The following is a 27188-nucleotide window of genomic DNA, read 5'->3' on the forward strand; positions in this document are numbered from 1 at the left end:
AAACATATCCAGTTGGCAACTAGCCATCAAGACACTTGGGTGCCTGTCTAATTTCGGCTGATAATTGATTCCAGATTACTGGTTTCTAGTACAATCTAAGCATGCTTTACTCTCAGTGGTGGCCCATCTGAGGAGCACAGGTACCCTTAAGTAACCTGGTCCCACGCTGTTGAGGGGGTAAGTCCAGGGCAGTTGCACTACTTCTACCCCTGCCACTGACGACTGTGCTGTTGAATGAGTTGGGATTTACCAGGGGAATTGAAAGAGGCTTTGTGCACATGCATAAATGCTACCATTCTGAACAGAAACCACAAGAGTCAGCAGAGAGAAATTTATTAAACTCATTCCATACCAGTTCACAACAGTTTTGGCAAACAGGACAGGCACACGAACAGGACAGGCTCGCACGGACACTATGTGCCTGCAGTGATATACATTCCACAAAGTTTTAAGTACAGAGGCTTAGAAGGAGCTGGGGCATGTAGTTTGGACAAAAACATATAACTTTACTTGTCAGTTCTCAAGGAAGAAAGCTGCCCAGCCAAATGACAAGCACACACACCATGTGGAAATGATAAATCAAAACTGGATCCGTGGACAGTCTCTGTTCAAACACATGACATGTTAATTAGTGTATCCGGTGGTGGTGGGGACATTAAGCTCTACACCACAGGTGAGGGACCCCGCCCACAGCCCTCCAGATGTTATTGAACTACAACTCCCATCCTACCCAACAACTGGCCACCCTGGCTAAGGATCATGGGAGTCGGAGTTCAACAACATCCCGAGGGTCCACATATTCCCCCCTCCTACTATAAAAAGTTTCTTTTTTCCAAATACTGGCAGGTCAAGGAATGTACAAGGAGTGAAGGAATTAGGGGAGCAGAGGGAGAGAAGAGACAGATGTTAAAAAAAAATTCAGGTGATACAGGAGAGAGGAAGATCAGAATGCTGTGAAAACTGCGCCCTTTCAAGAATTCAGATGCTGCTCCTTTCCAAGAACAGTTGCACAGACCCTGTTCTCCCTGTCAGGTTGGGGGAGGCACAAGTCAAACTAGGCCACATACGGGAAACTGAGCAGAAGCCCTTCCGACGGAGCCAGCCTGAGTTCCCGTACACTCAGCTGTTTCTTCTCCTCCGTGGGCTGCGTGCTGAGCTCCACTGTCACTTCGTCTGGGAGGGGAGGGGTCGTCACTATGGAGACGGTCTGGTCCCTGGGAGCAAAGTTGAGGACCACTAGGTAGCGCTTGTTCTGGTCCCAGACCCGCAAGTAGGCAAAGACACTCGGGTTGTTGGTTTCAGCCTCTGTGTATTCGCCGTGAAGGAGGGAGCGCTCCTTCCCCCGCAGCTCGCTCAGCTGCTTGAAGAACGACAAGACCGAATTCGGGTCGCTGTTCTGTGACTGCAGGGATTGTGCAGAAGGGGTAGGGGAAGAAAGAGAGAGAGGAGAGAGACAAGGGGAAAGTTATTCATTAACCACTTCTAGCGTTACCAGGGTTAAAAATCTTAGCGATTAAAGTTGCATACACACCATAAACTTACCGTAAGTACAAGCAAACAGATATCCTGGAAACTGCAGTTTGCTAGGGGTACTGCTGGGAACTGTAGCGCTGTGTGTGTTAAACTACAGTTCCCAGGATTATTGCAGGGAGGAAGGTGAATGTGCTTTAAATGTATGGTGTGTATGCAGCTTAAACCTCTGCTTACCAGGCACTGGGGGAAAGCAGCAACAGAAAGCTCTCCTGCTCGATGGTGCCTGCAAAGGAGGCCTTTCAGGCAGAAGTCCAGGGCCCCAATTCAGCAGAATGAGCAGGAGGGAGCCCCAAACACAGCAGGGCCAGATTTTCCCAGTTTTGAGGTAAGTGAAGGCATGGGCAGACATCAGCACCAGAGGCCCTCCATGCTGGACGGTTAAGTCCAAAGTCTAAAAATGACCTAACTGGCACCAGTGGTCTATACTACACTGGGCTTGGCTCTTGAGTTATCTGGCTGGACTTTGTCTGGAGAAGAATGCTTGGGAACAGAGGAGACTGCCTTGCACCCAGGTTCGATCCCCAGCCCCTGCAGGAGGGCTGAGAATGCCGCATGCCTCAAAACCTGGAGAGCTGCTGCCAGTCAGTGTGGGCAATACAAAGCCAGATGGACCAACGACCTGACTCAGTACAAGGAGTCTTTCTGATGTTCCTATGACAAGAGAGGGCTGTTGCCTTCATGCCCTGCTGGTGAGCTTCATGGGAGCATCTGGCTGACCACAGAAGCAGGATGCTAGGCTAGATGGAGTTTTTGTTGGCATTAAGCTGAGTATTTTGGGGATATATTTATTTGTGACATGCTGGCATGTGTCCCCATATAATTTGCAAATTAGTAGCAAGAGCCACCCACATTTCTCCCATCACTCCTGCAACTCACCTGTACAGTGACATTGCTGGCTGCTGTGTTAACCTGCTGCTGATTTGCTTTCGAGAAGCCAAAGTTTGCTGAATTATCCCACTGCATACGAATGACACTGGAGGCTGCAGGCTGGAGGGAGAAAAGAACTTACTATTAGCATGAGTGCAACTTGGGGGGGGGGTCAGAAAAAGACAAGAACCATCACACACGACCCGTTGCTGCACCTTAAAAACCACCGCCGCCGCCAGTGTTTTGCAGGAAGAAATCTGAATTTCCAAGTCCAAAAAACCACAATGCAAATATAAGTAATGTTTTTGTCCATTTAATTTGCTCAGATTCCATGCTGCCCCTTAGAAGCTTGACACATTATAAAAATACAAAAGTTTGCATTTCTATATATGATGTGGGGTGGAATATGATGGCTATGTTCTCTATCCACTGTCCAAGGCATCGTGCCTGTGAATCCCAGTTACTGGGAATCAAACCTGAGGATAGAGTTACGGCTGCACCCAGGTACTGCTTGAGAGCTCTCATAAGGGCCTCTGGTTGGGCTGCTGTGGTAGGAGAATGCTAGGCCAGATGGGATTTTGGCATGATCCAGCAGGGTTCTTCTTATGCAGTGGGGAGACCACCACTGGGCCAGATCTGATCCCCTAAGACAGATAGGGGGAATCCATGCCCCACAGATTACAACTCCCAAGATCCCTGACCATCAGACAAGGTGCACAGGACCCCCAGCACTGATTTACTTTTCTGTAAGTGCATTTAATATGTGATCCCTGATTGGCTGAGACATGTGTCCAGAACAGCAGTGTGAACCCTGTCGTCTTCCACATGCCAGACTGTAACTCACACCCTCCCCAACCATTGGCCCTGCTGGTTGGGGCTGATGAGAGCTGGGTGTTCAGCAACATCTGAAGAACCACAGTTCCTCATCCCTGCCCTTGCAGGTATTTCACCAGCTCCAGCATGTTACAGACTCAGGATCTGCTCCCTGCACCCAGAGCAAGCCTTAAAATGGTCCAAACAAAGAGATATTGCTACTTGAGCATCCGCCCACAGAGCAGCTGGCTGTTGTTTGTGCACCTCATGCTAGAAGCCATGGGAACTCCAGAAACAGCAGGCCCCTTTGCAATGCATTTGCTGTGCTGCCAAGATTTTTGTTTTCATAAAGTGAAAACTACAATCCTTTGGCAAGAACTGGGTTATCCAGCAGCAGGGGCTAAGGAATGCCTCTCCTGCACATCTGTGGGGGACATTGAAGCTCCCGGCACCTTTCAATGCTCCCCATGTTCCCCCCACAACAAGCACTTTCTCTGGTTTCTCTCCAGTCTTCAAAAACTGTGTACCCACATTTACATGCCTATGGCTGATGAAAAGGCGGGTGCCTTTCCACTGGGCTGCCTTGTATAGAATCAGATCATGGGCCCATCTAGCTTCCTGAAACCACCAGAAAAAAGAACCGAAAACTTCCCTCTGCTGCTGTATCTCCTGCCGTATCTCCTGAGCCTCATTGACCCTTCCTGCTCCCACACACCCTTTGCACAACAACAACAACAACAACAACAACAGAACAAACAGACCTTGCTGCCTGAAGCAAAGGACATGCAGGTTCCTTGCACAGACTACTGCTTGCATCTTACTTAGAACTACAGGGTGTTGCCTTATACAGAGACAAACTATTGGGTCCATTGAGTTCAGTATTATATACAATGACTGGCAGCAGTTCTCCAGGGTTTCAGGTGGGGGGAAACTGCCAGCCCTACCCAGAGACACAGAGAACTAAACCTGCTTGTGAAGTACACACTCTACCCCACCATATCTGCCCCTCCACCCGTCAGCAAAGCACCCAGACCCTGACTTTGCACCCCTACCTGTCCCGGCAGGTCCCGCAACCCGATCTCATCTCCGTAGTCCGTGAAGGGCGTCCCTGGCAGCGTGTAGAGCAGCAGGTGGAAGAGGCGAAGGAGAGGCTCGCCCATCGGAGAGGCCAAGTGGCCAACGTCGGGTCTTCCCACCTGCAGGAGGAGGATGGACAGTCAGCATCCAATCAAGCTTGGGTTAGAATGGCCTGCTCACCTTCAATTCACCCGTGGCACCCTTGCATTTAACTCACACGATTTCAACCATATGTGGCTGAAGGGCCGATGGTTGAAATTCCATGCAAGCAAATGCAAGCATGGCAGGCAACAGAAAAACTCTTTTTTCCACTGGGTTTTCTCTCTCAGTCTCTCTCTCTCTCTCTCTCACATACACACATACACACACACACAAACCCTTCATCCAGGCCCGTGTAGAGCTTGTCCGAGACCCGGTGGTAGGAGTTTCGTGATAATAACATTGTTAGGTAAAGGGACCCCTTACCATTAGGTCCAGTTGTGTCCGACTCTGGGGTTGCGGCGCTCATCTCACGTTACTGGCTGAGGGAGCCAGCGTACAGCTTCCGGGTCATGTGGCCAGCATGACAAAGCCGCTTCTGGCGAACCAGAGCAGCACATGGAAATGCTGTTTACCTTCCCGCCTGAGCAGTACCTATTTATCTACTTGCACTTTTGACGTGCTTTTGAACTGCTAGGTAGGCAGGAGTAGGGACCGAGCAACGGGAGCTCACCCCGTCGCGGGGATTCGAACTACCGACCTTCTGGTCAGCAAGCCCTAGACTCTATAGTTTAACCCACAGCGCCACCCGCATCCCTTATAACATTGTTAACTTAAACAAAAAAAGCAGCCACTCCCTGGCGGGGGGCCCAGTCAGCTTAGCCCTTTGAGGGCTGGGGCAAGTTTATCCAGCTGCCCTCACCATCTGCGCAAGACTGCTTCCAACCACACACAGGCCACAAACAGTGGCCAACCACTCCTCTTGCTCTCTTTCCCACACACGCGTACGCAGACGCAACCACACAGTCTGGTTCCAAGGCTGCCACTCACACTCCAACTGGGCCACTTGTCTCCAGCTTCTTGGATGTACTGGCGTATCATCTTGGCGGCTACTTCCCCTCGTGTGCCATTTTCTTGGCCGTCTTTCACCAGCCCCAGGAGGTACTGGCTGCTCAGCAGATCCACACCTGTGGTCTCGTTGAGGAGGGAGAAGATGCCCTCGGCATCCTGCCTGCGTGTCACTGCAATGAGCACCCTGCAGGAGAAGGAGAGAGAGAGAGAGAGAGAAAGAAAGAGAGAGAGAGAGAGAGAGATGGAGATCAGTGGAGGCTGGTCCATTAGGGCAAATGGAGAACTTGCCCCATCGATCTGTCTGCCCCCAGCCAACCCCCACCTGCCTGCTTTCCTGCCTACACCCAGTCCAGGATGGGGGTGGCCCTGCCTCTCAGCTTCCTTCTCCTTAGTCTCAGTGCTGCCCTTGCAGAAATCAGCAGGAAGGGCAAAACTAGAATTAGTTGGCTGTGCCTGTGGATTGGCTCTGGGTACGCTTACTGCTGGGCTCCTGCTTCTGCCCCACCAGACACCGTTGAGAGATGGCTCAAACGAATGACCACCATGGGAGGCAGCTGAGTGACATCAAGGTGACACAAGCAGTGGGCCAAGCACAGCACAGTTGATTTTACTGTGCTTTCTTATTTCTATTATATAGATATATTTTGATGCTTGGTGTATCCCACCTTTCCTCCAAGGAGCTCAAGGCAGCATACTTGGGCCTCCCCATTTTGTCTGCACGACAAGCTTGCAAGGTAGGTTAGGCTGAGAGACAGTGAGTGGTCCAAGGTCACCCAGTGAGCTTCATGGTTGAGTGGGGATTTGAACCTTGGTTTTTCTTCCAGGTCATAATCCAACAACTACACCATGTATGTTTAGAAGCTGGGGGTTTTTGCTTTTCGTTTTTTAAATGGAATATGGATCCAATAGGCCTGGGGTTGTCATGTCTTCAGTAGAAGCTCAGAAGCCACTGGGGCTTTTCCGGTGCCCTGTATGGCATCTTAGCCCTCACTCATAGGAACCAACTCCTAGGGGCTGAGGCAGGCATAGGCAACCTTCGGCTCTCCAGATGTTTTGGCCTACAACTCCCATGATCCCTAGCTAACAGGACCAGTGGTCAGGGATGATGGGAATTGTAGTCCGAAACATCTGGAGAGCCGAAGGTTGCCTATGCCTGGCTGAGGGGTCTTCGGCACCCCAGTAAAATATTTGAGGGGACCAGGCCCCCTCAAAGTTGATGGGTATTGCCATTCAAAAGGTGTCCGTGCACCACATCACATGATCGATTATGCAGGGCAGGGCTTACTTAGGCACCCCAATATTGTATTCAAATTGGCACCCCTGCCTACACTCATTATTAGCAAAATGCAGAATTTAAAAAAATTAAGAGAAAACCGGGGGGAGGTGTGGCAGAAGGATATTTTGCTTTGGCACAGATTTATCAACTTGGTTTTGTTTTCTTATCTGAAGTGTATCTGAAGAAGTGTGCATGCACACGAAAGCTCATACCAAGAACAAACTTAGTTGGTCTCTAAGGTACTACTGGAAGGAATTTTTTATTTTATTTTTTCTTATGTAAGTCACTATGTAAATGCAGTACAGCTTGTGAGCTTAAAGGAGGAGGGGGGATCAGAATAGGAAGCTGTGTGTCTTAGGGGGAGGTACCCACCTGGTGTGGTCATCCACACTGTATTGTTCCGTCAGGTTCTTCCATTCACTCAGGATTTGGGTGTCCTGGGGAAATAACATGTTGGGCAAGTGAGACGGAGGCACGTAGAGGGCAGGAACTTCAAGCCCCACCCCACAACCACTATCCCAAACAGGAAGGAATGCAGGAAGCAGCATTATGACTACTCTGACCTTCTGCATGCAAAGCAGGTGTCCTGCCACTGAGCTTCCACTCTGTACAACCCAAAAGTCCCTCCCACTGAAAGAAAAAACAGCCTCAATATATCTGACAAGAGGAGGCCACCACTCTTTAATAGCAGCTTATTTTGTCCCTTAAGTGCTCGTGCCCTGAACCAGGGTGGGGAAAAGTATGAATCAATGGAGATTGGTTGGGATGGGCTCACCACGTACATTTAAATGCTCCACGCCTCCGATCTGGATCCCAGAGACACCTTCCTCCAGCCAGAACGTAATTGCTTCCTGAGGGATGGAAAGGGGGGAAAACAGGACCAGACAAGCAGTTAGTCCTCAAGGGTCACTAAAAAAATCCCAAATCCTGTTGTGTTGGTTGATTCCTCCCACTCAGTCCCTGCTAATTAGCCTTTGGTGAATTTAGTTTTATTTAGGCCCACCTGCTATAAGGAACAAGAGTGTTGTTTCACATTAAGGAGGCCATTGCTCAGACCCCTCCCTCAACCATGAAGGCTGCTTGGGCGGCTATGGGGAAAACAATCTATTTCAGGCTACCTTATAGGATTGTTGCAAGGCCAATAACGCTATGTGCACCACCCCAAGTTGATTGGGGTATGTGACCAATTACAGGTTAGTTTAGTTTTTAAAACAAAATAAAAAATTCTTTCCAGTAGCACCTTAGAGACCAACTGAGTTTGTTCTTGGTATGAGCTTTCGTGTGCATGCACACTTCTTCAGTTTTTAAGTTCGATCTAAAGTATTTAGACTCAAACCAGTTAGGTCTGTTGGTCAGAGTATGGTGCTGATAACGCCAAGGTCACAGGTTCAAATCCTATATAGGCCACCTGCATAGCCCTGCATTGCAGGGGGTTGGACTAGATGACCCTTGGGGTCCCTTCCAACTCTACAATTCTATGGTGTTTAATGTTTGATGCTTTACTGCAGTTTTATATCATTTGTTGGAAGCCGCCCAGAGTGGCTGGGGCAACCCAGTCAGATGGGTGGCATATTATTATTATTATTATTATTATTATTATTATTATTATTAATCAGATGGGGGGAACCTTAGACCTGGGGGTGGGCAAGAAAGCAGCAACTCTCTTCACTCCTCCCTCACCTTCATTTTGTCCTGAAAATCGCTGTTAAGACGGATCTCCTGGCTGAACCAAGGTGACTGGCTGTGATAGTTGGGGGTCAGATCCAAAACCACCTTCAAGCCTGAAAGAGAGAGGCAAGGCACATCACAAGTCAGAAAGGTGACTCCTACGACTTCTGCAGGGACCTCTTCCCGGAACCGCAGCAAGGGATATAAGAGCAAGATCCTGGCTGATGGATCAGGCCAAAGCCCAGTATCCTGTTCTCACAGTGGCCAAACAGGTGCCTTAACAGGAAGCCCCCAAGCAGGATTTGAGCACAACAGCACCTCTCCTCCCTTGTGATTCCCAGAAAGTAGTATTCAGAAGCAGAGCAATGGCTAGTAGCTGTTGTGGTTACACTTGGCCCTTACTTTTTTTCTTTGCCACCTGCAGGACTTCCCGGAACTCGTCCAGCGTCCCAAATCTTTTATCAATGTCCTTGAGGTTGGTTCCGGCATAGTCGTTTTCAGGATTGACGTGGAGAGGCCCAATCACCAAACCTTTCACTTTGAGTTTACTTAAATAATCCATTTGCTGCTTCATACCTGGAGCAACAGGAAGAAAGCAAAGGTGTTATGGGGGGGGGAAGGGGGAATAAAGGTTGGGCGGCCAGTGCAGCAAGACAGTTGATCCCATGCTCAATTCTAGCTCCAGAGATGATGTAGGACTCAGCCAGCAGAGTTAACAGCCCCAACTATGGCCACAGACTTAATAAGCAGAGTTCAGAAGATCAAATCCTGACTTTACAAGCCAGAATATGCACGCGCACTGTGGCTCCTTGACACGAACTTTGCCCCTCCTTTTGTGTGAGCAGGGACTTGAGTCAGGAACCATAGTTTCCTGTTACATCCAAACTGGGAAACATTGACTTACACAAATCATAGCTTGTTTGGAAGACACTAGCAATGGTTCCCATTTTGCAACAGAGCACAGCAGTTGTGTGCAACGTAAACATAATGAGTAAATAAAGAAATCCAGCAGAGCCTTCCAGCCCTCAGTGCTGTAGAGATAAAACTTTCCAGACCCTTGATCATCTTGGTCGCCCTCCTTTGCACATGTTCCAGCTTGTCAATATCCTTCTTAAACTGTGGTGCCCAGAACTGGACACAGTACTCCAGGTGTGGTCTGACCAAGGCAGAACAGAGTGGTACCATTATTTTGTGTAATTGGTTTCTTTTTGTTATTATTTTTATATTGTAATTTTATGTTGTGAACTACCCTGAGATCTACAGTATATAAACTTTGGTACTAACAAATAATAATAATAATAATGATGATGATGATGATGATGAAGAAGAATCTGCTCCTAGCCCAGCTTTTCTTATTTATTCTATTGTATTTATTATAAATCATATTAATTAATAACTAGCCCGGGAACAAACTTCCAAACTCAAAGGGATGTTGTGAGGGAGAAAATAAGCCCTTCCTGAGCTTTGGGTGCCCCCCAACCCCCAAAAGCACTTAGAGCTGAGCAAATAAGGACACAGGTTCACACAACCAGCCACGAGGCTCTATCTGCCTGATCTCCTCACAGGAAGCAGGGTCAGGGTGAGACAGTGCAGGAAAGGAAGGAAGTGGAGCCCTGCGAATCGTTTACCCAGCCAGCCGCCTCCGTGCTGAGTCAGCGTCCCGCTGACGTCAGGAACTGATGAAACAAAGGCCAGTGGTTGCTTCAAAGCCGGATAGAACCGGCTGCTTGGCACAGGGAAGTCTGGCTGGTACCAGTCTTCTCGATGGGCAGCGAGCAAAGGGGAAGGGGGGGGTGGAGAGGCAGCTGCTAATCACATGTACTCAGAGCGCTGCTGAGCACAGCAAGAAAAGCCCAATAGGGAGATCCTGAACTGCCCAGGAGGCGATTTTCAGAGCCATAGAAGCCTCATTGCGGACTTGCCTGCAATGACCTTAGCCAGCAACTCTGCATTGAAAAATAGCTGTTTTGACTGCAGTGGAGGGGAGAGAGGAATAGGCAGGGTGCGTTAAGGGCAGGCAAGCATAGGTCCCGGGTTATATTCCAGGAACCTTCTCAAGTTTTGTTTACAGCAGATCAGTTACTTCTGAGCAACAACACCCTGTCAACTAGCATGGTGGGCAGATATTCATGGTGGGTTCCCCCCCCCCCCGCTCCCAGGCATTCAAGGCCGTTGAGTGAACAGGGAAGCGTCCTTGACTGGCATTCACACAAGCGCTGCGCCCATTAATTACATCACATTACTACTAGGATGTCTGGACCTGCAAGTCCGAAATAAATTTTCCAAGCAGATGGGAGGGGGGGGGGAATCAGGTTGGTTTCTGAACACACAAAAATAAAAATAGTGCTTGTACTTTTTGTCTCACATCTCAGGTTCTACAAATGCTAGATACTTGCTCTTTTTTCTTTTTGAAAGCCGGGAATCTAGAAACAATGGTATCTCACCCACCCACCTGAGATGCTCCGATGCTGAGCCACAACCCTTCAAACAGAATGTCCTTAAGAGCATAGGAAGCCGGCTCCTATAGAGTCACAGCACTGGGTCTATCCAGCTTAGTGCTGTCTACACTGACTGGCAGCAGCTTCCCAGAGCCTACCTGGAGATGCTGGGGATTGAACCAGAGACCTTCAAGGCTTTAATTATTGAGCCATTGCCCTCCCCTACAAAGGAATAGCTAGGACTTGTGGGGAGGAAAGACCCCCCACGTCCCGTCCCCCCATTGCAGCACCCACCTGCCAGGTCGCCCACGTTGTCGTCTGCTGAGTCCTGGAACCCTGCCACGTCCTGGATGCGGTAGATGCCACCTTTCTGCCACCACTCCTGCTTGGGCAGGTCCTTGCAGCGGGGGGCCTGGATGATGATGACGATGGCCCCTGCCAGCATGCCCAGCCAGCCCAGCCAGAAGAGGATGAGGAGCGCCCAGCGGGTGCGCACCCACGTGGGGGTGCCGGCCACCTTGAGCAGCTCTTCCTTGGAGAGGCCAGTGAACTTGGCCACCATGGCGCTTTCCTCCTCCTCTTCCTCGGCCACCTTCACCTTCACGACCCCATTCTTCTCGCCCAGGCTGCCCGGCGAGCTGGCCAGTGGGGAAGAGGCGTTCATGGGCTGCTTCTCGGTCTCCATCTCGTTGAGCTCCACATCTTTCATGTCGAGCTCCGTGTCGGGGATTACACCTGGGGATGTCATGGTGCCACCTGGGGAAAAGGAAGCAGGCGGTTTGGAAGCGATCGAGGGGGAGCAGAGGGAGCCCCCTTAGTTCACAAGGCCTTTCTGGGGAAAAGGCTCCTCTTGACCCATCACACCCATCTTCCAGAGAGACCAGTTTGCCTCTGGGCTACCCTTCCTGGATGCATCCAACTGAGAGGGTTCATCAAAGGCAGCCACAATGAACAGAAAACCTTTCAGCAGGCTCAAACCCTAGAACCTCTCATTTTAGAAATTTAAGACAAAGTCCATTTTTAAACCTCCGTCCCTCAAAAAAACTGCCTATCTTCCTGGATACTAGTAAATCCCCCCTTACAAAGCCCTCTTCAGAAATACCTCCTTATGTATGCCAGACTAGACACCCCCCCCCCCAAAAAAAAACCTTAGCAGCAGTCACTATGCCACCCCTATTAGATCCCTGGGTCCATTAACCCCAAATACATTCCCCTCCCTATTATAAGGGGTAAAATTCACACGCTCTCTAATGGCAACCCTATGGAGAGGGAAAGGGGGATTTTGAACATAAAGCTCCATTTACCGAGGCGTTGCGCTGCCCCCCCCCTCCCTCGGACCCTATCCACCATCACCCCCTCCCCGTAACCCAGATCTTCCCTTCTGCCTTTATCCGCTTTCTGGATACCAACTTTAGAGATGTATCTAGTGCGTAGTAGAAGCGGGTGTAAAATCAGGGGAATGGGGAGCGAGCCCGGCAGGTGGAGCCTCTCCAATTTCTACCTGGAACGATCCGGCACTTGGCTCCTCGAGGAAATCCGGTTCGATCCGATTCTGAGCAAAGCCTCGCCGGCCGGCAGCTAAAATAGGCTCGGAGCCTCCTCCCCCGCCCCGCCCTCCCGGCTCCCCCAGGCCGGCTCTTAAGGTGGAACAGAGCTTGCCTCGCCAACCTCACGATGGCGAAGGCGTTTGAGTACGTATCACCACCACCACCCCCGCAACAAAAAATTGGGACAATAAGTCCATTTCTCTCTCTCTCTTTGCCTCTAAGAACAGCTAGCCAAATGCTTTTGGGGACTCACGCGAGGCATAAAGGTGCATGGCAGCCCACCTCACTGTTTGTCCCAGCCAGGTATCTGCTAACTGAGGTTGTTCTCTGGGGTGCTACTGGAAGGATTTTTTTTATTTTTTTTGTTTCGACTACGGCAGACAACACGGCTACCTACCTGTAACTGAGGTATACTGCCTTAGGTTCCAGCCAAGCTTTCATGCTGGTGAGAACCTAAGGGATGCTTTGCAGGAGGAGACAGCCAACAGGGATGCTGCTAGGCTGGAGATTCTCAAACTCTGGTCCACGGGCAACCAGCAGCAGCCAGTGAGCTTCATCTGATGATCCACAGCGTTTCTGTGGATTCGCGATTGAAGATGAAAGAGAGCACGTCCATCCTATTCAGTATTCGTGTACATTTTTGATTTTGTGGGGTTTTTTTTGCTTTTTTTGTTTCTTATACCATTTATTTTACTGTATCGCATCGCAATGTTTCTATGAGAGTCAAATTTTAATACAGCAAAATGCAATATGCAAGAAAGAAAATGACCATTATAAGTTTAGGAGGTCACTCTTGGATGGTTGGTGGCCATGATTGCCTCTCATGGCAACAAATTCCAAATTAACTATGAGCTGTGTGAATAAATCCTTCCTTTCGCCTGTTGTTCAGCTTTGTTGGCTGTCCCTGAGCTGGGTACACATTGCGCCTTTAAAATACATTCGGGGCACATTCTTTCCCTCAAAAGAATTAAGAATTAAGATTGCCGGAAGAAATATCAACAACCTCAGATATGCTGATGACACTACCTTGATGGCAGAAAGTGAGGAGGAAGTAAAGAACCTTTTAATGAGGGTAATAGAGGAGAGCGCAAAATATGGTCTGAAGCTCAACATCAAAAAAACTAAGATCATGGCCACTGGTCCCATCACCTCCTGGCAAATAGAAGGGGAAGAAATGGAGGCAGTGAGAGATTTTACTTTCTTGGGCTCCATGATCACTGCAGATGGTGACAGCAGTCACGAAATTAAAAGACGCGTGCTTCTTGGGAGGAAAGCAATGACAAACCTAGACAGCATCTTAAAAAGCAGAGACATCACCTTGCCGACAAAGGTCCGTATAGTTAAAGCTATGGTTTTCCCAGTAGTAATGTATGGAAGTGAGAGCTGGACCATAAAGAAGACTGATTGCCGAAGAATTGATGCTTTTGAATTATGGTGCTGGAGGAGACTCTTGAGAGTCCCATGGACTGCAAAAAGATCAAACATATCCATCCTTAAAGAAATCAGCCCTGAGTGCTCACTGGAAGGACAGATCCTGAAGCTGAGGCTCCAGTACTTTGGCCACCTCATGAAAAGAGAAGACTCCCTAGAAAAGACCCTGATGTTGGGAAAGATTGAAGACACAAGGAGAAGGGGACGACAGAGGACGAGATGGTTGGACAGTGTTCTTGAAGCTACCAACATGAGTCTGACCAAACTGCAGGAGGCAGTGGAAGACAGGAGTGCCTGGCGTGCTCTGGTCCATGGGGTCACAAAGAGTCGGACACGACTGAACAACTAAACAACAACAAACAACAACATGTTCCACTGGCACATTAGCCTTTCTTCTCAACTAAAATGCCCTGGAAGTTTCCTCAAGGAGGGGTTGCTCCAACCCCCTTGATTACTTTTAATTGTCCTTTTATGAACTTTTTCGCATCTGAGAGCTGCATAGGCCTGCAGGCTTCCCATCCCAGATCGAGGACCTTCTATCAATTGTTAAAAGGAAGGAAGTAAATAAGTAACAAAAATTAAACAATTAAAGTAAGGAAATAACTTCCCAGCCAGTTTCTCATCATTCAGTGCTCCATTATTATGCTGCTCAGGCAAGGCAAAAGTGGGAAGAGGAAAGTGGGGGCAATTTTCAGATCCTTCCTTCCTATATAATTTCAGCTCCAAGACAGAACTGTACCAGAAACGAAGAGGGCGGGAGTCAATGTCAGACTTTGAGCCTCTGTGGCGGCATCTGTGGGGAGATCAAAGGTGTAGACATCCGCCTTGGGACAATTGCAAGAAGCAACTGATTATTCCCTGCCTTAAATTGGGTGCTTTCAAGTGCAAACAATGTTCCTTTGAGGAGTGGGCAGCAGGCATGAAATCGTGCAGGGATCCTGTACAACACAGAGGCTAGAACACAGAGGTTGTTAATGTGGGCCTGTGGGCACACATGCACCCACAGAGGCCTCTCCTGGAGTATCTGCCACGCTGAAATTAGGATTGAAAAATGCCTTCTGCTGCATTTATCCTGATTTGTTTGCAGGGGAATATAAGCCTGCCTGCTGGATCAGGCGAATAACCCATTTAGTCCAGTATCCTGTTCTCACAGAGACCAGCCAGATTCCTATAGGAGATTAGATGAAGGTGGCTGTTTAATCAGCATTCATCCTGATTTGCTTGTGGGGAGGTTATTTTATTTATTCGTTTTATGTTAAAGCATTTAGAAACTGCTGAATATTCTTTAAAACCTCTAAGGCTTGACGCATTTGTTGCAGATATTAGTACAAAATTTTAATGCTATTTTTGTGATATACAAACGACGTGAGAAGACTTGGTCTCTTTATTTTATCATTTATTTTTCCTATGATCCTTGTTAATTAAACCCAAAAAAAAAACTATTTAAAAACCCTCTAAGGTTAGACGACTGTTGAGACAAAGCAAAGTTTATACCACACACTTTTGAGTGCATTTCCCCCTTCCTTATCACAAAAAGCAGTTTTGTGTTGCAAGACCTCCCAATCAATTATAATTGTGCAACATGAATTTGGTGACATGTGACTGAATCCCACCTGAAAATAACAACCATCTATAATCCATGCATAATCTCATTATCGTGTCTCTCCCAAGCACAATTGCCTTTTCCTCCCTTCCCTAAAATAAGAAAAGAAAGCCCCAAACATCTTATCATTTCTTTACAGTGCTTAGCTTGTCAGAAATTGTGCAGGCTCAGCGCTGCCTCAGCTGATCTTGGAATTCCTTTGGTAGGAAGAAAAAATAAGATTTTTCCCCCCAGCAAGAAGCCAGCCGCTGTGTGTCTTCCACCTTAAGCCGCATCGCCTGACTCAGCAAAACTTGTCAAAGCTCCAGTCCTCCTCTCTCTCCCCCCCCCTCTCTCTTTCCCTCCCCCATCCCAATGTTCATTGCTAGGGCAGTAAACAACTCTCAGACAAGCCAAGACTGAAAGCAGACTTTGGCTCTTTTAACTCGACCTCCCTCTCCCCTCTAGCTAAGTGGATCCCCCCCCCGCCCCCCGCCAAAACATCCTGACACCTAAACTGGTGGAGGGGGTGTCAGTGCCTCAACCACACAAGACATTTTGTACATCTAACAGACCTGCATACATTTGTGAAGGGCTGGTGCACACAAAAAGCCCAGCAAGAGGCGATTCAGTAACCCTGTAAGGTAGCTTCGGCTGAGAGACAAGTGACTGGCCCAAGGTGGGTTTCATCATGGCTAAGTGGGTGATTTGAACCCTAGTCTCCCACGGCGTGCTGATGTCACTCACATGTTATGGGGCGTGCTGATCAGTGCTGTCAAGTATCCCGTTTTCCCCGGGAAACTCCCTTATTTCAAGCTGTTTCCTGCTGCCATCCCTTATTTTTTTATATCCCTTTAATTTCCCGTTTTTCAAAGGAAGCAGCTCCTCCCCCTCCCCCTGCTGGCCAGGGACTGGGAAGACCTCGTCTCCTTGCAGCCTCAAAGCAAGCGGGAGCCATTTCCTGCGCTTACAGGGGCCGTATTTGGCCCCCTCCATCAGCCCCTATCAGCTGCTGCCCAGCCCCTCAGCTAGACAATAGGGTTAGCGGGGGGTGGGTGGGTGGATTCTCACTGGCCTTGCTTCGCAGCCTGTGGTTTTCCCTGGTAGGAATGTGACCTTGAACTCTGATAATTAACGCCTCTTGCTTGAAGGTTTGGCAAACATGTCTGTATGTAGGAACTACTGTACTTTCACAATGTACAAATATGGAGTTTACATTGCTGCTCCACCCACTTTTGCTTCTGGCTCCGCCCACCACTGCCATGTGACTGTCCCCGGGATAGGTGAGACTGCTGATCCCTTATTTTCAAATCCGAAAGTTGACAGCTATGGTGCTGACATGTTGTGCTGATGCTCTAAGGCATGTGTACATGTTGCCGCAAAACATTGGTGGGCCCCGGCCTCTTCATTGAAAATGAATAGATGGCGCCCCTGACTGGCATCATGAACCAAGGCATGTCTGGGTAGTAATCAGCTGGCGTGGAATAGCACTTCCATGCCCCAACATTATATATTATGAAAAATGGTTGTATTTGTATTTTGTACGCACATGCCGCCTAAAGTATTGCTCATCTTTTAGTAGAGTGGATTGGCTTTCTTAATGTCTTACTGGATGCACATTTTATGGATTTTGTATTTATGTTTTAATGTTTTCTTGTTTAAAATTTCTGTGTTATCCAGTTCAGTCACTTTAAAACTTCCTTTTGTATAAACTTAGTGACTGGTAACAATAATAAAAAATAGGGACTTCCAGGGGGAATTTCTGGAAGGCACCAGTTTGTCCTGGATCTTTGGCAAGTAACAATTTTGGAGGTTTTCCTAACTAAAAAAATGCTGGTTTTACTTTTTGAAATATGGCAATCCTAAACAAACAAACAAACAAACAAACAAACAAACATGTCTGATTTTTCGTCAGCTCCACATTGTTGGAAAGCAGGGTATAAATCTTAACTACTTACACTACTGAAATAAATATAAACATTCTAGCCAGTTGGGCTTGTCAACCCAAGGGAGAAACCACGGGACCTCAATATCTTATTTCTAGAGGACCTGGGCAAAGAATGCTGGCAGAATGGAATCTCCTCTTTTTTCCCCTTAGCAATTTTCTCCCAACTCCTGAAGGGCACTCATTCCTGAGCACCCTCACTCCCAAGACTCTTCAACTCCAACCATTCCTCTTTTGATTTCCATCAAATACCTGTCCAACATTTGGGTCAGGCTTCCATCACGTTCAGGCTTGTGTTCAGCCCAGGGCTGGAGGAGGAGGAGAGGTGGGAGGAAGCCTCAACAGGGGTGAGGCTGCCCCAGAGCTAAGTAAGGGATCCACGTGCTTCTCACCCCACGTTGCTGAGAAGGAGGCCGGCCTGCAGGCCAGATCTTGTAGCCTCTATAAAGGCCTGGGCTCCGAGCCAGCTTTGAATCCCAGATCTGAAATCCCATCGGAGCAGTCAGGCATCTCAAAGCAGGGATAAAGCAAGGCACACATAACAATGTCATTTTTTCTGGTTGTCCTTTTCAGGGCCTAGCAGCTATTAGAGCCGGATTAACCATGATGCTAGTATGTGGGGCCTCATTGTGTGGGGCAGGGCACTGCTTTGATTTAAATATCTGGATTTTACTGAAGGTCTAAGAGCACCCATTTTGTTTATGGCACTGAACTTGTTGGAAACACGGCTAAAAGATGGTCAGTTGCCTTTTTAAAATATGCTCCTGCACTTGTGTCTTTTATACCTGCCACAATTAGGGCAGGTGTGTAGGGGCCATTTAACTTGCCAGATGTTGAGCCACAATTCTCTGTGTCCCTGGCCATTGGCCACATTAGCTGGGAGTGCTAGGAGTTGCAGTTCAGCAACCCCTGGAAGGCAAAAGGAACTTAGGGAAACCTGAGGTGGCCCTCCAGACCTCTCTATCTGGCCCTCTGCGGGCCTCACACCCTCCCCAGCTTCACACCAGCCCTGCCTTGCACCCTCCTTGGGTGTTCTTGCCTGGCTGCAATGCACCTCTATTAATGCTTCTTGCTAAGATGGACTATTGAATGTGGGTGATGCACAGAATTTCTGGTGACCCTATTTTTCCCTGCATTAAATGCTGTCCTCCCCCAGTGTGTTTACACCATACAATCTTCCTCCCTGAATTCCCAGAATCCTTCCTCCTCCTGTTGTTGTGCCACTCAATGTTATTCGGAACAAGCAGAAAGGCTGGGTCCTTGCCAGGCTGCAGAAAATAAAGTGTCATGTTATTGCCGCATGTTTATCTGCTTCTCTAATGGTCGGTGGTACACACTCCTGTTGCATGATCCCTCTGAGACTCACTCGAGTTCACACAGATAAAGGCACTCTTGGCCAGAGAGCAGCATGAGTCCGTTCCCCCCCCCCCGCCACCCCCTATGGTTCAAAAAGAGCTGAATGCTTTGGCCACAGACCAGTCCACTGAGCTGAAACGGTTTGAAAAATGCTTGCAGTTGTAAACAAACTTTGAACTTTTTATCTGTGTCAGAGATGTTACCTTCCCATCCGCGTTTGCCCCAGAAAGGCAAATGAGCTCCCTCGCTTTGGCAACAACATTGCAGTTAGGAAACCTCATCGCCTCCCACTGTTTTGTAACCACTGTGGCCGGTTATTCCAGCAAAGGAATCCAGCAGAGGATCCCAGGCAGTAAGATCAGGCTCTCAAATCAGACCTACTTCAGTTCTCATGCTTCTGCAGCCCCACTGTGCCAAGGGCAGGGAATCAGTACTGCAGAACGCAACCTCCTGAATTAATAAACTCCCAAGATTCTAGTCCTTAAGAATACAATAATAGGCCCGAAACTATGCTGAGTTCAGATAAATCGCTGAGTATGATTTCTAGTGGTCAAAGAGCAGGGCCATAATTCCCAGCATCGTTCTTCCCCCTTCTTGGGCCAACCCCGGAACTCAAGGTCCTTGGGCGCAGAACTTTGTTTGGCAGCAATTCAGGGCTTAAACTTTGGCCCGTTACTGCAGGATTGGAAGGAAAGGGAAAGAGTATCAACCGCTCTTAAACAGCAGAGTGTATGAGTCGAATCAAGCTCAATAAGCTTTGGTTCAAATTCCAGCCCAGTTTGCATTGAAGTTGCATATACACCACACAGCACACTCCCCCCAATAACCCTAGGAACTCTATTTTACCTGTCAGAGCTACAACACCCAGCACCCTGAACAAACTACAGTTCCCAGGATTCTTGAGGGACGTGTGTGCTTTACACGTATGGTGTGTACGTAGCCTCAGTCTGTCCTGCATCCCCCCCCCTTGGTATCACTTCTGCCACAATCACTTAGATCTTGTCTGCACTATACATTTAAGACAGAATCATATCACTTTAAACAGTAATGGCTTCCCCAAGTATTCTGGGAACTGTAGTTTGTTAAGGGTACTGTTAGGATGCCTCTATTCCTCTCACAGAGCTACAATTGTCAGTGTTCCCTGGGAAGAGAGATTGATAGCTAAACCACTATTGGCAGCTCTTCTGCGGGGAGGAAGGGTCTCCTAAGTACTCTCGGTAATCTTAACAGTTCCCAGGATTCTTTGGGGGAACCAGTGCCTGTATAAAGTGGTATGATACTGCTTTATAAGTATCGTGCAGATGAGGCCTTAGTGTACCACTGCTGTGCTGTCTGTAGAGGCTGCGAATCACACTCAGGGCAGGCCTAGTGCCAGGGAAGCAAGCAATCCGAGAACCGGCTGTGCCGCCAAAATGCGCTAGTTCTCAGAATCAAAACAGTAATAAAAACCCAGAACAGATGTCACATTTCCCTCCTGCCCCCGTGCAGTGAAGGCTTAGAAATACAGTTGCAGACACCCAAGGAATGGAAATTTGGGGGGTTCGTCATCGGTCCCACTTTGTGCAGGCCTCTATCTGAAGATCACCCCCTTGATTGACAAATAGTCAATCAGCCACCTGGCTAGCTTCAAGGTGCTGGGTTTGGTGTGTTAAGCCCTACCCAGCTTGGGACCAGGATACCTGAAAGATGGTCTCACCCAGTGTTGTTGTTTTTTTCAGCCAGAGCATGCCAGAGAGCAGTTCTGGCACTTCTCAAGTGGGTGCCATTGCAGGCTGGTGCTCCCCCCGCCCGTTTCTTGCCTTTACGGACTTCTGAGAAGCCCCAGACCAACATTTAAAGTCATAATGGAAGCTGGCCCGCACATGAGAGGCTACACTTTTAAAAATATATGACTCCACCTAACTCTTAGCCTCTCCTAGCCATGATTGGTCAAGCTACGGCACGGGGCCGATTTGTATTTCCTTTTCTGTCCCCGTGTAGCAGGGTCGGGCTTTGAGCTTTCCAGCCAGGCCTCTACTGTTGCACACGTGCACATTTGCACAAGGGCCCTTCCGAGCTGCCCTAGACACCTGCCTGAATCTAAGAGAATGAGGGAGGCGGGGGCGCATTTATTTGACCTGTACCAGAACCGGGGCGACCTCCAAACCATCTAGGGAGAGAGCTTGCAGTAGTTTTTAGCATCTCCGTGAGTGGTGAACATGGTTGTTGTCAAACCTGCATCTGTTCAGGGCTGCCCCAAGTCGCCCGGCCACTTGTTGTAACAACTTCATGGTGAGTTGTAGCACCATTTTTCTTGGAAAAAAGCACTGGTCTCACTGCATACCCAACAAACCACTGCACTCTGCAGGTGAGGGCCTCCTGCAGATAAAGTATTATCAAAAGGTTGATGCCACACAATCTGGCTTTTAGTATCATGACAACCACCCTGTGGGTGTCCTTCTTGTTAAATATTAGGCAGACGCCTGCTGAAGACCTTCCTCTTCCAACAAGCCTTTTAAGTACAGTGGTACCTCGGGTTACATACACTTCAGGTTACATACGCTTCAGTTTACATACGCTTCAGGTTACAAACTCCGCTAACCCAGAAATAACGCTTCAGGTTAAGAACTTTGCTTCAGGATAAGAACAGAAATCGTGCTCTGGCGGCGCAGCGGCAGCGGGAGGCCCCATTAGCTAAAGTGGTGCTTCAGGTTAAGAACAGTTTCAGGTTAAGAACGGACCTCCGGAACGAATTAAGTACTTAACCAGAGGCACCACTGTAGAGGACTTTCCCAGCCTGTAGCCTAATTGGAATTGTTTGTAAGATGTTTGAACTGTTTTCTTGTTTGTGTGTTTGCCACCCTGGGCTCCTCGGGGAAGGAAGGCAGGATATAAATTGAATAAATAATAAACTGAATATATAGTAAAAAGGAAGGTGAGCAGGTGCTGGAGGGCCCTTGAAATTGCTCATCAACAGCACCTCAAGAGCTGAGCAAGCAGGCATACATGTTGTTTTATCATAGCTTTTCTCACTGTGTTGAGAATTGTATTTCCAAACCCTCCAACATGCCAAGTCCCAAAACTGGGATGTACGTCTTTCTGTCCATGCTCCTGTGTGACTCACATGACCCGCATGAGATCACGGAGCCCAAAATACATGCTTTTTTTCAGGGCCGTGCTTTCACACTGCCTAAAAATGTATGTTTGGGGGCACCGTGCGAGGTTGCGGCCCTGAAGAGAGCGCTTTATTGAGTTCTAACACAATGTTGGACTTATGAGACAGCATTCCAACTCATCACTATCTGTAGCTGATGTTTCTTCAATTAACATCCACCTTAACTAGGTAAGACCTGTGCCCACTTGGTGGTCTGATGATCAACCATCCAGTGTATTTTAAGATTTGAATGTGTATAAGCACATCTTCTCTTGTTAATTAGCAGCCTTTGAGCTGACGTTGCTTTGGAATTTTTAGAAACAATACATACATACATACATACATACAAACAGAGCAGTTTGAAATCAGTGGTTACAATCAGTGAAGTTTTTAAGGTCCAGTCTGCCATTTTGATTCAAAATGGCACCCAACTGTATAGAAACATAGATGAAAACTGGCTCCTCGATCTCAGGAACCATCACACAAAATTTTGTTACGATATCTTAAGAAGTGTCTGAAGCATTGCAAACTGAGAAACAACTTTTCAAAATATACTAGATTACTGGTGTTAGGGGTGCATGTCCCAATAATATTTTATGTTGTAATAAAGCATTCAAAATGATTTCTGAGTCGTCTTTCTTGACTCAATTAAGCCATCTCCACTGGTCTCTTGGACTATTAAAAACATATCAAACTAAGTAAAAACTGTCCAGGTTAACAGTATTTGCATTTGTTGTAATGAGTAAATAAAATAAATTGGAAAGAGAGATGGAAAGACCTGCAAGTTTGTTACAAGTTGAAAAACAAGGAAAGCTCCTTAGGGGTGAGAGGCTGGGAGCCTACAGACTGGACAGAATAGAGAGCGCTAGGGGTGTGAGCCCAAGTGCTCAAGAACAACAATTATGGAAAATGCAATATGCAGCTGAGAACGAAGAAGAGATACTTTATGACGTTGCCAGAGTAACTATCTACCAAGAAGAAAGTTACAATCTGGAAAAGAAGAAGTTACAACGAAGAATACTAAGTTTAAAACTGGACATGATGGAAATAATAGAACTACAAGAAGGAGCTGGAAAGGGTGGACTCGGGGGGGGGACTTGTGGGGGATGGGAAGGGAAAAGGCAAGGGTTGGGATGGACAGGAGGGGTGTGGGGTAAAGGATGAATATTTAAAGGGGATATAGAAAAAAGGCTGACCACGGAATTCCGAAACCAGAGGGAAAACGGTGTACGAGAACTGGAAGAAACACTTAGGTATTTGATAAGATGTGATTTATTAATATTTGAAATTGGAATCAGAAGAGATATAGGCTACAGTATTAGAAGTTAAGTTAAGAGAGGATACAAGAAGTTGAGTTATGTAATGTAATGTTTAGTTTGATAAGAATAAGATTTGAGATTTGTTGTTTAGGATTGTAAGATTAAGATTAGGTGTGAGAAAGAAGATTCTACAATGTTATAAAGTTACTAAAGAAGATTAGAAATGAACGCAGAAGAGAGGACGTGAGGAAGTCCATAACTAAGGATTATAAAAAGGATAAGGATGGATAAATGTGTGTTTTGTTTGTGTGTATTTTGTTTTGTAGTTTTTGTAGTGTTTGTATTTTGTGTATGTTTATTATTAAAACCCAATAAATTCTTAACAAAAAAAAAGGAAAGACCTGCAAGTTTGAAACTGGACAAATAGAAACCCTATGTTAAAATGAAATCTACAAGTCTTTGGGGTTTCAAGGGAGATCTGGAAATACCACGCCTATTACTGAGCATGTTTAAAATAAATAAAAAATCAATGGAAAAAAGGCTCATATTTCTTTGGAATGATGTACCACAAGATCACATCCTTGAGCCAGGTGACCCCATCAAGATAAAAAGTGAGGCAGCTGCTCTCAGTGGAAGATTTTGGAGTGGTGTTTCTCTTACACAAACACTTAACTCAGAGCAGGCTAGGATTGCATAGTGAATGGACCAGAGTTCAACGAGGGCATCCATCTGAGTGCCTGTCTCGGATGTCAGGATATCCAGTTCCTTGGTACAGACATACTGTACTGGGTCAGATCTTGGCTTATATCTGGGTCTATTCCGTCTGGTGGTAGCTATAAAGGGGCTTCTCTTACCTTATTGCCTGTGATACCTGGGACTGAACCTTGCACCTTCTGAACATAGCAGCTGGAGCCAAAGGCCCATCTAGTCCAGCATCCTGTTCTCACAGTGGCCAAAGGGATGCCCCAATGGGAAGCCCACCAGCAGCATATAAACGCAACAGCGACTCTCCCCATTTGTGATTCCCAACAACAGGTATTCAGAGGTACATTACTGCCCCCAACAGTGGCAAGAGAATATCACCATCAGGCTTAGCACCCACTGATAGCCTTATCTTCCATGACTTTTTCTAATCTTCCTTTAAAGCCATCCCAGTTGGTTAGCCATCAATGCCTCTTGTGGGAGCAACCAAGCACGTGCTGTGTGAAGAAAGTACGTCTTTTTGTTCTCTATTCCCTGGTTCTGGTATTATGAGGTTAGGGGGTGGAGAAACCTGCTTCCAATCCACTTTCTTTACACCAAGGGTAGGGAAACTAAGGCCCGGGGGCCAGATCCGGCCCAATCACTTTCTCAATCCAGCCCGCGGACGGTCCGGGAATCAGCATGTTTTTACATTAAGTAGAATGTGTCCTTTTATTTAAAATGCATCTCTGAGTTATTTGTGGGGCATAGAAATTCATTCATTCCCTCCCCCCAAAAAATATAGTCTGGCCCCCCACAAGGTCTGAGGGACAGTGGACCAGCCCCCTGCTGAAAAGGTTTGCTGACCCCTGCTTTACACCATGCATAAACTTAAAACCCCTCTCTTATTTTAAACACCTCCTGCATGCAAAACAGTGGCTCTGCCACTAAACTGCAACCTCTCAAACTGGTGCCCCCTCCATAGCTCAGGGGCTTTGCAAGGAGAAGATTCCTGGTTCAATCCCTGGCACAACAGAGTGGGGGCAGAGTTCAAGATTCACAGAGCCTGGAAGTGGTAAATTTGTGTCTGGACTGTACCAGTTCCATAACTCACATTGCTAAATGCTCCCTCATATCCTAAAAGCAATATTCCCAGCACATTAAAAAACCTAGCACATCAGGGAGGAAGCTAGGCTTAGAACCCTTTTCCTTGGTGTACTGGGTTTCTCTTTGCGAGGATTTAGCTCCAGTGGTAGGGCATCTGCTTTGCACAATGACATCTCCAGGTCAGGCCGGGGGAGATGCTCTGCCTGAAACCCTGGAGAGCCGCTGCCAGTCAGTGTAGACAGAACTGAGCAAGACGGACCAAGGATTTGAGACAGTATAAGGCAGCTTCTTATGTTTCTTCTCCCTAATCTGAGTGACTTGCATCACTCTGAATCCAACTGGACCTAAACGCTTTCAGCAAAATGCTTTGGGTTTGTCGAGGTCAGTGAGACTTGGGACTTTGGCCTAGTGTTAAGACTACTTCAGCAATATTCTTCTGCAGCTTCCTAGGGAGGGGCTGCACAGAAACCCTGGAACAATTTAAAATAAAATAAAGCGTGGTCTATTTTGTGGGGTGGGGGGAAGGAGAGGAGGGGGTCCAAACGGCTGGCTCAAATCAACTGAGCCACCCAAAATGGGAATGTGATGTAGCAGGAAGGGGGGGGGGAGTTGCTGCCATTTTCCAGAATGGAAAGGACAGGGAGAGGAAAGAGAAAACATATGGTTCTTAACTTGCATACTGTTTAAACTGGGGTTGGGATCTTCGGGTTTGAAAGGCAAATGCAGCCCTCTAACCCTATCTGGCCCTTGGAATTATCTTCACGCCACGCCACACCCCATCTCCAGCTCTGCTTCGCACCCCCTTGGGTGAAACAAAATAGGAAATTCTTTCCAGTAGCACCTTAGAGACCAACTGAGTTTGTTCTTGGTATGAGCTTTCGTGTCCATGCACACTTCTTCAGATACACAGATACCCTTGGGTGTTTTTGCTTGGCTGAAATGTGCCTCTGAACTTTGGCGATGCCTTGCACTTGCCCGGATGGAGGCAGGGCCGTAGCTAGCAGATGGCAAGGTGGGCCCCCACCAGGGGCACAGGTGATATAGGGGGTGCAAAATCGGCTTTAAATATGTCCATAAATATAAATATTGATTATTGTCTCATAGGAAATGGTTTTTAATACAGGGTGAATTGAATGGGTAGAAGGGGGGGGGGGTTGGAAGGAAGGTAGAAAGAAGAGGTAATTTGTCCGTGGCTAGGGGGCACAATCTGGACGGTTCTGCCAGGGGTGCAAGATCACCTAGCTACAGCTCTGGATGAAGGACAGAGAGGGGAGCATGCCTGAAGAAGCTATCCTGTTGTACAAAGCTAACATCTACATTAATCGCTCCAGCCATTTTTGCCTCTGGCCCCCGTCACCACTGTCATGTGGCCCTTGGGAAGATGCGCAGAAGGGAAATGCGGCCCTGGGCCTGAAAAAAGGTTCCCCACCCCTGTGCTAAACCAACAAGGTTAGATTGCTTGACAGACGACCCAGGTTCAAATCCTCCACTCAGTCATAAAGCTTACTGGGTGGCCTTGAGCTGGTCTCTCCCTCCCTCCCTCTCTCCACCTAACCTACCTCACAGGGGTGTTGTGAAGCTAGAGAGAGACTCGGGGGGGGGGGGCTGTTTGCTGCTGGGAGCACCTAAAAGACCCCTGACTACTATTCTATGGTTTTTTTGAGAAGGGGCAGGAAAAATCCTTATAATTAACAATACTATCAAATTGGGAGGGTTTCCTATATATGTTAGGAGAGGAAGAAGAGGGTCGGGTGATTAAAAATGGACCCAACATGAAATCCATTGGACAGGGGCCCACAAGGTTATTATTTTGCAAACCACAGAACAGCTTGAACAAGAGGCTTAAGAAACTGCCTCCCCTTGAGCATGCACAGAGTGCCACACTTCTGAAAGGAGGGGGGCTTTATTCTATCGCCGTTGTTTTAGAAATTAATGCGAAAGAACAGAAGGGGAGAGCGGAAGGGGAGGCCGTACTGAGAATGCAAAATGCAAGGTTAGAAGGGGCAGCTAGTAGGCTGCAAAAGCTACTTTCGGAAGCGGCAGACAGTTACCTCGTCTCCCCTCCTTCTCTAGCTCTCTCCTTCCCAGCCGCATGTCCGGAGTCTCACCGCCGCCCAGCTCCCCTTTCCTCACGGCAGCCATCTTGATGCCACTAAGACCAACGCGTTTCCGTGGCAACCAGAGTGGCCAAGGAAGCTTCTACTCAAGCGGGAAAACAAGACTTGGCAGTGGCTGGTGGGACCACACCGAAATGGAAGAAGACAGGAGACAATCGTCAACTTTGGTTGGTCCCCTCTCCCCACAACACTTGGGGAGGGGGGGGCAGACAGAAATTCAACAGGCAAAATTATCATGGAATGGAAAGGCAGTGACAGGGAATGGGGGTGCACAAACTTGACTGTTCAGTGTCTATCACAGAGATAGG

General features: G+C 47.7%; 1 protein-coding gene and 1 long non-coding RNA gene across 3 annotated transcripts; both read right to left on the reverse strand.

Annotated features, from left to right (window-relative positions):
* Positions 1 to 317: 317 nt before the first annotated feature.
* Positions 318 to 27107, reverse strand: SLC3A2 (solute carrier family 3 member 2). Of its 2 annotated transcripts, none has more exons than XM_033174285.1 (10): positions 26815 to 27107; positions 11017 to 11478; positions 8687 to 8860; positions 8297 to 8397; positions 7399 to 7467; positions 6989 to 7053; positions 5320 to 5524; positions 4266 to 4409; positions 2410 to 2520; positions 318 to 1402 (listed from the first exon to the last, which is right to left on the reverse strand). In XM_033174285.1, the coding sequence occupies exons 1-10, from the start codon at positions 26903 to 26905 to the stop codon at positions 1055 to 1057; spliced, it is 1770 nt and encodes a 589-aa protein (XP_033030176.1). In that variant the 5' UTR covers positions 26906 to 27107; the 3' UTR covers positions 318 to 1054. The 2 variants fall into 2 exon arrangements, with proteins under 2 accessions (XP_033030176.1, XP_033030177.1); XM_033174286.1 differs by lacking the exon at positions 26815 to 27107 and adding an exon at positions 12224 to 12497.
* LOC117061447 lies at positions 22092 to 23477 on the reverse strand. The gene is made up of 2 exons (XR_004428094.1): positions 23377 to 23477; positions 22092 to 22494 (listed from the first exon to the last, which is right to left on the reverse strand). It is a non-coding gene; the product is annotated as an uncharacterized LOC117061447 (long non-coding RNA).
* Positions 27108 to 27188: the final 81 nt, after the last annotated feature.

Source organism: Lacerta agilis, chromosome 17 (assembly GCF_009819535.1).
Source record: "Lacerta agilis isolate rLacAgi1 chromosome 17, rLacAgi1.pri, whole genome shotgun sequence".
NCBI classification, from domain to species: Eukaryota; Metazoa; Chordata; class Lepidosauria; order Squamata; family Lacertidae; genus Lacerta; species Lacerta agilis.

What these genes read in the sequence shown, in the direction of transcription:
- SLC3A2 (XM_033174285.1), bottom strand. Translation starts at nt 26,905, where the DNA reads ATGGCTGCCGTGAGGAAAGGGGAGCTGGGCGGCGGTGAGACTCCGGAC. An exon ending in TGCGGGACCTGCCGGGACAG is followed by an intron (nt 2,521 to 4,265) that starts GTAGGGGTGCAA and finishes TTCTCCCTCCAG; the next exon opens with CCTGCAGCCTCCAGTGTCAT. An exon ending in CCAGCAATGTCACTGTACAG is followed by an intron (nt 1,403 to 2,409) that starts GTGAGTTGCAGG and finishes CAATCCCTGCAG; the next exon opens with TCACAGAACAGCGACCCGAA.